This window comes from Salmo salar, chromosome ssa24, assembly GCF_905237065.1.
Source record: "Salmo salar chromosome ssa24, Ssal_v3.1, whole genome shotgun sequence".
In the NCBI taxonomy this organism is placed as follows: Eukaryota; Metazoa; Chordata; class Actinopteri; order Salmoniformes; family Salmonidae; genus Salmo; species Salmo salar.
In genome coordinates, this window is record NC_059465.1 from 4,213,229 (window position 1) to 4,227,071 (window position 13,843).

General features: G+C 42.0%; 1 protein-coding gene across 1 annotated transcript in view; it reads right to left on the bottom strand.

Annotated features, from left to right (window-relative positions):
- The window catches only part of col27a1b (collagen, type XXVII, alpha 1b), a 156,332-nt gene that overhangs the window by 84,100 nt on the left and 58,389 nt on the right, over window positions 1-13,843 (bottom strand). Inside the window, exons 8-12 of the mRNA XM_014171199.2 lie at window positions 12,671-12,715; window positions 6,478-6,531; window positions 5,263-5,307; window positions 2,378-2,431; window positions 1,579-1,623 (exon numbers count right to left, since the gene is read on the bottom strand). Of these exons, the coding sequence (XP_014026674.1) occupies window positions 1,579-1,623; window positions 2,378-2,431; window positions 5,263-5,307; window positions 6,478-6,531; window positions 12,671-12,715 (243 nt within the window). The remainder of the gene's footprint in view (window positions 1-1,578; window positions 1,624-2,377; window positions 2,432-5,262; window positions 5,308-6,477; window positions 6,532-12,670; window positions 12,716-13,843) is intronic.

Consider the following 13,843-nt stretch of genomic DNA (forward strand, 5'->3'; position numbering starts at 1 on the left):
GGAATGTTGTCCCACTCCTCTTCAATGGCTGTGCGAAGTTGCTGGATCTTGAACACGCTGTCGTACACGTTGATCCAGAGCATCCCAAACATGCTCAATGGTGACATGTCAGGTGAGTAGCAGGCCATGGAAGAACTGGGACATTTTCAGCTTCCAGGAATTGGGTACAGAGCCTTGCGATATGGGGCAGTGCAATATCATGCTGAAACATGAGGTGATGGTGGCGGATGAATGTCATGACAATGGGCCTCAGGATCTCGTCAAGGTATCTCTGTGCATTCATATTTTCAGCAATGAAATGCAATTGTGTTTGTTGTCTGTAGCTTATGTCTGCCCATACCATAACAATATCATGGGTCACTCTGTTCACAACGTTGACATCAGCAAACCGCTTGCCCACTTGACGCCATGCACGATGTCTGCCTTCTGCACGGTACAGTTGAAACCGGGATTTATCCGTGAAGTGCACACTTCTCCAGCATGCCAGTGGCCATTGAAGGTTTGCATTTGCCCACTGAAGTCAGTTATGACGTCAAACTGAAGTCAGGTCAAGACTCTGGTGAGAATAACGAGCAAGCAGATGAGCTTCCCTGAGACAGTTTCTGCAGAAATTCTTTGGTTGTGCAAACCTACAGTTTCATCAGCTGTCTGGATGGCTGGTCTCAGATGATCCCGCAGGTGAAGAAGCCAGATGTGGAGGTCCTGGGCTGATGTGGTTACACATGGTCTGCGGTTGTGAGGCCGGTTGGACGTACTGCCAGATTCTCTAAAACAACGTTCGGAGGCGGCTTAGTGTAGAGAACTTAACATTTAACATTCAGCATTCATCTCTAGTGGATATTCCTGCAGTCAGCATGCCAGTTGTACGCTCCCTCAAAACATCTGAGGCATTGTGTTGCGTGACAAAACTGCACATTTTAGAGTGACCTTTTATTGTCCCCAGCACAAGGTACACATGTGTAATGATCATGCTGTTTAATCAGCTTCTTGATATGCCACACCTGTCAGGTGGATGGATTATCTTGGCAAAGGAGAAATGTTCACTAACAGGGATGTAAACAAATTTGTGCACAAAATCTGAGAGAAATAGGCTTTTGTGAGTATAGAAAATTTGTGGGATCTTTTATTTCAGCTCATTAAATAAGGGGCCAACACTTTACATGTTGCGTTTATATTTTTGTTCAGTGTATAATCACTGGGATATTTGGCAATAGTGTCAATTGGTGCCATAGCTGTACTCCTTCCAACTCTCATCCTATATTTACTAATGATATACTGAATAGACTATGGAAATATACAGACTTATGACTCAAGGGGTAGCCAGCCATCTCCAGAGTGACAAGACAAATCTTCCCCTCTGGTTGTGTGGAGGTTACCACAACATAAATCACAGATTTATGGCTAAAGTCAAGGGGGCTCCATACACACTCAAGACTTCCTGTGAATAAGAGACATGCCATGCCCACTAAATTATCCTAGACCTACAACTTCTAGGTATCAGAAAATGGAAAAAATAACAGTTTGATTTCAAAGTATTGGAATTGTTATAAAAAAAGGTATTTTGAGAGAAAACTTTACCGGCCTACCCATCTTGCCCTTCTTTCCACGAACACCAGGAATACCCTAAGGAGGTAGAGAAAAATAGGGATGAAAGAAGGAAGGAAGGAAGGAAGGAAGGAAGAAGATGAAAGGTAGAAGAGAAGAAAGACCAAGAAGAGGAGACAAAATGTAAATAGTATTTCATATTTATTTTACAAGTAGATTATGAATGGTTCTTAAACGTAGCCTCCTAAAACCAATACAAATATCAAACATGTCCAAAGAGACTCTCTCTACTATAGACTACAATTTTGCACCACTGGCCTGAGTCCTTCTGGGAATATGAGTCTATGAGTTCTGGTCAGGCTAATCCGAAGCAGCTCTTGCTCCAGCTCCTGAGTATTATCCCAAACAGTAGGGATGGCTGGAATTCAACCAGAGCTTGATCCTGTGCAAATATTGTGAGAAGGGCCTAGGGCTACTCCAGTCATCTCTTGGTGGTTTGGTGGAGCGTGCCTACTGGTAGCATTTCATCGAGCGTAAGCACCTTTATTTCACAAACGTTTAAACTCACTAAGAGTCAGACCTGACAATCGTGACTGACAACTAATGCCCATAGGAGGGTTTTCAGCTATTGTGCATTTCCCCCCATATGACTAAGACATGTACAGTAGGGTGTTGTTTGCCTTGCTAATGCATGAAGTAGTAGTAGTAGTAGTAGTAGTAGTAGTAGTTACAAGAGGTAGAAATCATCATTTTCTTGGAATGTAATGCTTTTAGTATCTTTGTCATATTCCTATTTTGAGTACTGTATTAAGAGTTATTTTGGACTACTTACTCTCTCACCATCAGGTCCAGGAAGGCCAAAAAGCCCCGCGATTCCTATGAAACCCTGCAAAGAGAGTTGTGGAATTGGGGCGAGAGGAGGTGGGGGGTGAAGGGAAAGGGGTGAAAATAGGGTAGAGTTAGAGCATAGGAAAGAAGTGAAGAAAGGGATAGGATGAAAGGGTTTGAAAGGGATTAGGGATGATATACAAAGAAAATATACATTAGAATGAAGTGCTATACATCTCTTCTTTGGTATCATCCCATCATTGTTGCTTTAGTCATTTTTGGGATCTTCTGTTGGCTCCAGGCAGGTTGCTTTTCATGAAGAATCAAGCCTTGAGGCAAGTGTATATGCCCATGGACTGCATGGTGCTGCCTTCCACGATGTAGTCCAAGGGCACATACCCTCACGTCAGGGATCTCTGATGAGTCCAGGCCAAGGGGGCTGCTCAGGGATGGAGGGTGAGAGAGATGGAGGAATGGAAGGAGGAGAGGGAGGAGAGAGAGGGGGAGAGCAGGGGGAAGCACAGGGGAACTGAAGAACAACGGGTGATACAAATGTTAAAGGGAAAAAATACATGAACTGGACCATGTTGAGATTCAGATCAGCTATACAAGCAACAACAACAACACCAGCAGCAACAATTGACATCCAGGCAACAAGTGATTCAAGACAGTATTCAACAGAAAGTATTTTCTTGCTAATTGCTTTACATTTCTTGTTATACCAACATCACCACATCATCATCACAGAAAACTCTGCAATTGTAATCATACCCAGCTAGCACATTTGGTTCCTTGGAAGTTGTGGGATATGTTTTTGGTTTCACATTGGTTGTGGGAATGAAGCCATTTTCTGACCGGGAAACTGAACGTTTTTTAAACAGAAGTGAAAAAAGTCAGAACAGAATTGAACATTTTGGCTGTTCTGGAAGAAATTAAAAAGTTAAGTTACATGGAGGTTCTGAGGGCATTTTACTCTGGGATGTTTTATTAATGCTCTGAGAAGGTAAGTTATAGGTTATCTTTAGGTGTTTAATTAAGACTTTTAATAACTCTACTAGTTTAATATGGGTTAATGTTTTGGAAGCACAGATGGATATTCATTTCCTTAGGCATTAGTCATGTGAACACATTTATTTTTTTATTGTGGCACAGCATCAGTGAGATTTGAACCTGAATCTGTTCTCTTTCCATGGAATTTATCCACTGCGCCACCAGGATAGAGCTAGCATGCCCCCCAAAAAATTATGCATACAAAGCTGTTAATTTTAGTACATTTTTGGTATTTTACCCCCATTTTCGTGATATCCAATTACGATCTCATCTCATCGCTGTAACTCCCCAACGGTTTCAGGAGAGGCGAAGGTCGAATCATGCGTCCTCCGAAACATGACCCGCAAAACTGCGCTTCTTAACACCCGCCCGCTTAACCCAGAAGCCAGCTGCACCAATGTGACGGAGGAAACACCATTCGCTAGTTCTGTCGTTGAACTGAAATTCCCACAGAAGAATGTTGTTTCTTAAAATTCTCGGAACAATTTAAGAACATTATTTTAATCAGAACCATGAGGAAACCCGTAGGAAATGTTATGCTGAAGTACTGAAATGCCCAAAGAAGAACGTTGTTGCTTAATGTTCTTGGAACTATTTGAGAACATGACTTTAAATAGAACCATGAAGAAACCAGTAGGAAACGTTATGCTTAAGTACTGAAATTCCCACAGAAGAACGTTGCTTCTTAACACTGAACTATTAGCGAGAATTCCCAATGACAAACTAGTTGGAAAACATTCCTAGAACATTACCAACATTGAAATTAAATGTAACCATGTTTGAACTTTTCAGAAACGTTCTGTTAAAGTAATGAAATAACAAGAAAATAACGTTTTTTTTTGTCAAGTTCCTTAAATGTGTTAATAATGTTACAAAGCCAAGCAACTATCCTTCACCATGTCCAGAAAGTTCTGGGAAGACTGTATGCAAAATAACCATAGGACAACTGGGCTCTCACCAAGCTCTAAGAACGTTATGTGCTAGCTGGGTGGTGAGTTAACAGGGCCGTCTTGGACAAATGGCGTTTAAATAATGTCTATTTTTATGTGACCACTCTGGTTCTGTTGATTCATATAACATGCTTTTCACAGTTCATTTAACACAGCAATTGGCAAGAGACCTCTGGAACAAAGTAATCTTCAGAGTGGGGTGTACTTTACTGTAAAAACAGAGGAATTGACTGTACGGCTTTTATCTTTGTCTGTATACACCTTACTGTGAATCTGACCTGGGTTCAAATAGTATTTGTTTTCTTTCAAATACTTTGAGCATTTAATAATATATGCCATTTATCACAGACGCTTTTATCCAAAGCCACTTACAGTCATGCGTGCAAACATTTTACATATGGGTGACACCAGCGGGAATCGAACCCACGACCCAGCCTGTCTAGGGTATCAGATGGATGGGTTTTGCACTTTTGGGGCTCAATGAAGTGTAGCTAGATTATTTATAAGAAAACAATGAATACTTAAACCCAGGTCTGCTGTCAATCTGTTACATGGATATGTTGAGCATGCAGGCACTTTGGCTGACAGTGATGCTCTTTAGCCATTGAGAGAAGTCAACATCTTCTAGTGATGACTGTATAGGCAGTGTATTTATACTGTAAGTAAACAGAACATGATAAAAAATCTAAACAAACAGGGCTCATTTAGTAAGTAGGTTCATCCTGTATATATCATTCTATTATTACAAAGATATAACATATCAGATGGATTGCACTAAAATACTTAAACAGAACAAACAGCACACAAGACATATCTTGAAAAAGGGTTAACCATTTACAGTACAGTACAGAGATATTACTTTGTTAATGAACATTTGTAGATCACTCACCCGGACCCCTTTAGACCCCATAATTCCAACAGGTCCAGGTAAACCCTACAGAAAAAAGCATACAGAATGACATTAGAAATACATTTAGATAATGCATTCCCTAATGCATACAACACTTTAAATGTACAGATGAAAGTGTAAGTGGATTGGACTCAAATTGTGATTAGTGCTTTCACCATAATAACTGATTGACAATAATTGGTGTTGGCTGAATATTTCCTAGATGTGTTTACCGGCATGCAGATCAGTGGAGTGATAGTCTCCATTCTGTAATCTTGAAGATGAGCAGACCTTAATGAACATGGACTCTATTTAGACTGTCTCAACTCCTAAAGGAGACCAAGTGGTCCAGTGATTCACAGTCTACAGATGGAAGGGGGTGCTAAAACCTAATCCATCAGTCTGGAGTGTGTATCTAGCTAGGGAGTTACAACAGCGTGTGCGAGTGTGTGCGTGTGTGTGAGTGCCCACCCGTGTGTGAAGTGTGTGTCTATCTGGGGAGTTACAACAGTGACAAGAGTTAGAGCACCAAAGGACCAAAGACCCAGGCCTGAACTCTAAGCTATTATAAACATTGTGTAACAAGCCAAGCTGAGAGCTATTTCCCAGCTGCGCGTTTATGTCGGCGGCTTTACAAATGTGCGTTCTGGAGAGTAGGGAGGAAGCATGTTTTACAGTGCAGAGAAACCCACATACTACTCATGAGGGACTTTATCAAATGTATTCAAATGATTTTCCCAAAAGTGTCACAGTTACACACTCACAGTGACACTCACAGTGTCAGCTCCTAAAGACTGACGAAAATGTATTTGCATTGAGGGAGCAGCTTACATTAATCACAGTTTAATTGCAGTCACATTAATTTTTCAGTAAAGGTATAGCTTACTAAGTAAAAGCCTTTGGCACTTTATTTTAGTCCAGGGGCACCAATAAGCAACCAAAAATGTGCAACCCTAATCCTGACACAGGTGCTCTTGACAGTCTTACACTTGTGTGTCACTCTTCCAAAGACTCTCTTTATTTCAATCACCTACAAAAGTCTCAACAGGTTGTACTGTTTCCATTCCCAATCCCAATCCCAGTACCACTCTCTAATCACTCATTGAAATGGCCTTAGTGTGTTTGGTGTGTGTCGCCCTGCTTAGCCTTTCTGTAAAAGTACGGTATGGTGTGGGTGGACCCTTAACCAGCACTGCAACACTAGATTTACTGCACCTGCCTGCCAGGATAACCTTTGGCCCCTGGGCTTCCGTGTGTTCCTCGCTCACCCTGCAGAAAGAGAGAAAATAAGGAGTGAGTGAGACAGAAGACACGGAGTGAGACGAATAGCTGTTTCATGCCACATTAGCTGTGTCATTCCAAATGCCAGTTTCCCTGGCTTTGAATTGAATCTGTGTAGTATAGGAAGAGAATAATGGAGAAAGAGTGATTAGGCACTTGATAAAGAGCCTTTGTGTGGTCAGCAGTGCATTTGGAAGGCAGCAGAACCATTGCTGATATTGGCACTATCTACAGTATAGGCAAAAAATTGCCAAAAATATCGTCAATAGAAACAGAATGGGCGTCCCCACTCAAGTCAATGATATCATAATGGGTGGAATGGCGGCCATTGCAAGTGTACACATAGAAGCAAAGCAGGAAGTAAAATCAGGAAGTAAAAGCAGGAAGTGTTTCCATCAATATGTGCTCTGATTTGTTAATTCAACTCAATTCGACATAACAAAAAATACATTCAATTGCATGAGCCACATCAGTTAACATCATTTGAATTAACATTCTACATTACCATGGGCATTATTGCATCACAATACCAGGCAGCCATTGCTAGTGTACCCATTAGTTTACCAGTCAACTTGCCAGGGTTAGAGGTTCCAAGCCTGTTCTATTGATTTTTATTTCTATGCGTGTGTTCGTAATTTCGCTCAGAGTGTGCTCTGGGAGTTCGTAAATTCAGACCGCTGTCAGATTGTCCGTTTGTAAATTCAGAGCGTTAAGATCTGGCCGAGGAGTAGGTTTGATCTGAGCATTCTGACCTCACAATGGCAGTCAAGCACCCAAGCTAACTGGCTAAAGTTGGCTAGCTTGCTAGCTACCTCCAGACACAAATGAGACACCTCACTCTGACCATTTTACTCCTTCTAGTAGAGCTGGTTAGGCTGCTTTTATGTTATCTAGAGCAGTTGGTGACTGTAGCTGTGCTATTGGCAAAAATATTTTTTGTTGATATATATATATATTCTGTTGATATATATATATATATATATATATATATATATATATATATATATATATATATATATATATATATATATATATATACATTGCTCCAAAAAATAAAGGGAACACTAAAATAACACATCCTAGATCTGAATGAATGAAATAATCGTATTAAATACTTTTATCTTTTCATAGTTGAATGTGCTGACAACAAAATCACACAAAAATAATCAATGGAAATCCAATTTATCAACCCATGGAGGTCTGGATTTGGAGTCACACTCAAAATTAAAGTGGAAAACCACATCACAGGCTGATCCAACTTTGATGTAATGTCCTTAAAACAAGTCAAAATGAGGCTCAGTAGTGTGTGGCCTCCACGTGCCTGTATGACCTCCCTACAATGCCTGGGCATGCTCCTGATGAGGTGGCGGATGGTCTCCTGAGGGATTTCCTCCCAGACCTGGACAAAAGCATCCGCCAACTCCTGGACAGTCTGTGGTGCAACGTGGCGTTGGTGGATGGAGAGAGACATGATATCCCAGATGTGCTCAATTGGATTCAGTTCTGGGGAACGGGCGGGCCAGTCCATAGCATCAATGCCTTCCTCTTGCAGGAACTGCTGACACACTCCAGCCACATGAGGTCTAGCATTGTCTTGCATTAGGAGGAACCCAGGGCCAACCGCACCAGCATATGGTCTCACAAGGGGTCTGAGGATCTCATCTCGGTACCTAATGGCAGTCAGGCTACCTCTGGTGAGCACATGGAGGGCTGTGCGGCCCCCCAAAGAAATGCCACCCCACACCATGACTGACCCACCGCCAAACCGGTCATGCTGGAGGATGTTGCAGGCAGCAGAACGTTCTCCACGGCGTCTCCAGACTGTCACGTCTGTCACATGTGCTCAGTGTGAACCTGCTTTCATCTGTGAAGAGCACAGGGCGCCAGTGGCGAATTTGCCAATCTTGGTGTTTTCTGGCAAATGCCAAACGCCCTGCATGGTGTTGGGCTGTAAGCACAACCCCCACCTGTGGACGTTGGGCCCTCATACCGCCCTCATGGAGTCTGTTTCTGATCATTTGAGCAGACACATGCACATTTGTGGCCTGCTGGAGGTCATTTTGCAGGGCTCTGGCAGTGCTCCTCCTTGCACAAAGGCGGAGGTAGCGGTCCTGCTGCTGGGGTGTTGCCCTCCTACGGCCTCCTCCACGTCTCCTGATGTACTGGCCTGTCTCCTGGTAGCGCCTCCATGCTCTGGACACTACGCTGACAGACACAGCAAACCTTCTTGCCACAGCTCGCATTGATATGCCATCCTGGAAGAGCTGCACTACCTGAGCCACTTGTGTGGGTTGTAGACTCCGTCTCATGCTACCACTAGAGTGAAAGCACCGCCAGCATTCAAAACTGACCAAAACATCAGCCAGGAAGCATAGGAACTGAGAAGTGGTCTGTGGTTACCACCTGCAGAACCACTCCTTTATTGGGGGTGTCTTGCTAATTGCCTATAATTTCCACCTGTTGTCTATTCCATTTGCACAACAGCATGTGAAATTTATTGTCAATCAGTGTTGCTTCCTAAGTTGACAGTTTGATTTCACAGAAGTGTGATTGACTTGAAGTTACATTGTGTTGTTTAAGTGTTCCCTTTATTTTTTTGAGCAGTATATATATATACCAAACCCTCCCCTAACCCGGACAACGCTTGGCCAATTGTGCACCGCCCCATGGGTCTCCCGGTCGCAGCCGGCTGCGACAGAGCCTGGACTTGAACTAGAATCTCTAGTGGCACAGCTAGACCACCGCACCACTCGTGAGGCCTGCTGGCGACAATTGAATTACGTTATTTTGTCGACGTTTACTGACACTGGTCATATTCAACAGATGTTGCGCGTTCATAAATTCATTCACACTCAGACGAGAGTGCTCTGAAATCGGAGTAGATAGCCAGAGGGAATTTACGAATGCACCCTATGTGTGCTGCTCCTGCATTGTGGGGGGGAATTGCCTAGGCAACTGAAGACTGTTTGCTAGTTTCTTGTTTCAGCAAGGAGCAACAAAGTTTCATCACGTTGTTAAGAGTCCATGTTACAGTATATCCTGTATTTTAACGGTTATGACGGTTATTTTATTTTCATGACGGTCTTCATCCATAACTGTCGGTTACACTGTTATTCGGTAATTGTCCCAGCCCTAAGAACTGTGGGCCAGAGTTAAAACCTTTAAAGGGATACTTCAGGATTTTGGCAAATAACCTTTATCTACATCCTAAAAGTCAGATGAATTTTTGGATATCAGTTTTTATCACAGACAAAACAATGAGAGATATTTCACCGGATGTATAAATGTGAAGCATCCTCTTGGCATTTCTATTCACTACCAAATATGGTAGTGAGAGGAAGCCCGCTGGCCGGCAGTGAGAGAAAATTTAACGATATGGATTTTGGCCGCACATTCTGCACATTTTGCACATTTCCTCATTGGTGAAACATTTGATCTCAATACAGTTTTCTGTTCCCAAAACTAGAATATGTTATGAACAGAGTGGACTAAGTTTTGTAGACTACCCCTTGAAAAAGTTTTTAAAAGTCTCATTATTTGGAAGGAGTGCAAAAGTGAATTGAGTTATTGCACACGCGCACTTCACAGAGTAGGCGTGACCTAACGGAAATATGCAGATGCATTCTAGAATGCACCAATAGCATCTTGCTAGCTCGTGCTTGGCTCTGCCCACCTCCTTGCTTGTTCTGCCCACTATGACTCATTTGTTCCCATTGGAAACGGCAGGCTGTGGTCTATCTTGGCTTAGTTAAAATATCTTTGGTTTTCTGTCTCTATGTCCAGTATAAAGGAAGTTAAAGGTAGTTGCAAGCAGATACCCATATACAGTTGAAGTCGGAAGTTTACATACACCTTAGCCAAATACATTTAAACTCAGTTTTTCACAATTCCTGACATTTAATCCTAGTAAAAATTCCCTGTCTTAGGTCAGTTAGGATCACCACTTTATTTTAAGAATGTGAAATGTCAGAATAATAGTATAGAGAGAGATTTATTTCAGCTTTTATTTCTTTCATCACATTCCCAGTGGGTCAGAAGTTGACATACATTCAATTAGTATTTGGTAGCATTGCCTTTAAATTGTTTAACTTGGGTCAAACGTTTCAGGTAGCCTTCCACAAGCCTCCCACAATAAGTTGGGTGAATTTTGGCCCATTCTTCCTGACAGAGCTGGTGTAACTGAGTCAGGTTTGTAGGCCTCCTTGCTCGCACATACTTTTTCAGTTCTGCCCACACATTTTCTATAGGCTGGGGTCGGGGCTTTTTGATGGCCACTCCATTACCTTGACTTTGTTGTCCTTAAGCCATTTTGCCACAACTTTACTTGCAAGTGTGTTTGGGGTCATTGTCCATTTGGAAGACCCATTTGTGACCAAGCTTTAACATCCTGACTGATGTCTTGAGATGTTGCTTCAATATATCCACATAATTTCCCCACCTCATGATGCCATCTATTTTGTGAAGTGCACCAGTCCCTCCTGCAGCAAAGCACCACCACAACATGATGCTGCCACCCCCGTGCTTCATGGTTGGGATTGTGCTCTTTGGCTTGCAAGACTCCACCTTTTTCCTCCAAACATAATGATGGTCATTATGGCCAAACAGTTCTATTTTTGTTTCATCAGACCAGAGGACATTTCTCCAAAAAGTACGATCTTTGTCCCCATGTGCAGTTGCAAACCGTAGTCTGGGTTTTTTATGGCGGTTTTGGAGCAGTGGCTTCTTCCTTGCTGAGTGGCCTTTCAGGTTATGTCGATATAGGACTAGTTTTACTGTGGATATAGATACTTTGGTACCTGTTTCCTCCAGCATCTTCACAAGGTCCTTTGCTGTTGTTCTGGGATTGATTTGCACCAAAGTACGTTCATCTCTAAGAGACAGAACGCATCTCCTTCCTGAGCGGTATGACAGCTGCGTGGTCCCATGGTGTTTATGCTTGCGTACTATTGTTTGTACAGATGAACGTGGTACCTTCAGGCGTTCAGGCATCAACGTAGTGTATGTAATCTTCTGACCCACTGGAATTGTGATACAGTGAATTATAAGTGAAATAATCTCTGTAAACAATTGTTGGAAAGATTACTTGTGTCATGCACAAAGTAGATGTCCTAACCGACTTGCCAAAACTATAGTTTGTTAACAAGAAATTTGTGGAGTGGTTGAAAAACGAGTTTTAATAATGACTCCAACCTAAGTATAAGTAAACTTCCGACTTCAACTGTACTTCCCAGCCATTGCGTTAAGGCTGGTTAGCATTGGGTCGCAAAACTACCTGTAACTTCCTTCATACTGGACACAGAGACATAAAAATGGTATCCACGAGTTCATCTGACTATGGTGAAGTAGATAAAGGGCCTCATTGCCAAAATCCTGAAGTATCCCTTTAACTAGGCCAATGTTCTTCCCTGGTCAGGCCATGTGGTCAGTGAAAACTCCACGCTCTTTGTACTGATAGTACACTACAAATTGCACATTCTTCAGTACACTTAACACTATTTGTAGTTTTTTAAGGAATCCCGCGGAGTAGTGACCTTAGGGTGTCCAGACTAATTGGCCCACTTTAAGCTCTGCCAGAAACTAAATTTCTCTGGCCAAGATTCCTTAGGTACTAATCTGTTCATGTGTAACATCCAACCTTTAGAAGAATTCGTTTTCTCTCTCTCTCTCTCTCTCTCTCTCGCTCTCTCTCTCTCTCTCTCTCCCTCTCTCTCTCTCTCTCTCTCTCTCTCTCTCTCTTTTCTTCTCTCTTTTCAGGAATTTATGTTTTGGTCTTCTCGGAGCAATGTGTTCTGACAGCCGAGCCATAGCTTTAGCTTTGTTGGGTAAACAGATGGAGAGTCTTTTGTCTGATGTATTCCACTCTAACAGCAGTGGTTCAAACTTCAGACCCAGTCAGGTAGACAGACACATTAACACCAGTAGAGACGGAAAGACGGCAGCTGTTAGAATAACCACTGAAAAATGTACAACCGTATGAGGATGTCATTCATTATGCTAAGTTTTATGTAACTGCATTGTTGAAGCTGCCCTATATGTTTATGTATTGTTAAGTAGAAATTATTGATAAGATATGATCACAGAGGAAAGATAAATGTCCTTCTCATACAGTAGAAAACAGAATACTCACAGAATCTCCTGGTTGACCGGGGGGACCAGGGTGACCTTTCTGTCCCTGCAGAGGAAAAACATTAGACAACGTTGAATGGATATTATTTTGATCACCTAACTCCCCATAATATGTACTGATAGGCTATGCTTCGTTTCAATTGCTGCGTACTACCAAGATACAGACTCACATGTACTCAATCAGAGCCCTCTGGAAAAAGAGGATGGTAATATTAACCTCCCTGTAGAGGATATGGAGTTTCTGATGATCACACTTCTTATGTAAGTATACAACACACACACACACACACACACACACACACACACACACACACACACACACACACACACACACACACACACACACACACACACACAGCACTGCAGGGTGCTGAAATCATGCCCCTCCTCAGCATTAAATGGTGGAAATTCCTCACCTTATTAGCTTGTAAAGGCACTCATAAACTGTTTATTTAAGAAGCTATGGATGATTTGGCTTAAATAAACCCCAAAAATCAACGACAACAAACAACACAGTCCAATGGTCGTGAAACAGCAGGCCATTAATCAGCCATAAGGTTGTGAAATTGTCTCAGTATACGCTACACAGGTACAATGCTTCTATGTTCAGCACACTACAAATTTAAAATATCCTTGAATCTTGCATATTACATATTCTAATATAATATTAACATTGTTGATTACATATAGTACTAAAGTGGTAGCTATTCAGGATTTGCATAGGCTCTTGGGGAACTCATACACCTCTGTAAGCTACAAAACTGTCAGTGTTCAACCTTAACATGTGATGACAATACAACATAAGAAATGAACAGGACATTTACTCTCACGGGTGGCCAAACATAAAAGACACGCCCCTACCAAGACACGCCTCCAGTTTTCTGATCTGTCCCGCTGGGTCATATCTTAATAACCCAGCATCAAAAACCCAACCTGGCTCTTTTTAAATAAAACAACCCAACTAAGTGACCCAATGCCTGCAACCCAGCAGTTGGTTCATCCAAACAACCAAGCATTTGTAAGAGTGTATGCTAGGTTGAAGATACTGTAGCTACAGTGCATTCGGAAAGTATTCATACCCCTTGACATTTTCCACATTTTGTTACATTACAGCCTTATAAAAAAATAAATAATAATAATCTACACACAATACCCCATAATGACAAAGAAAAAA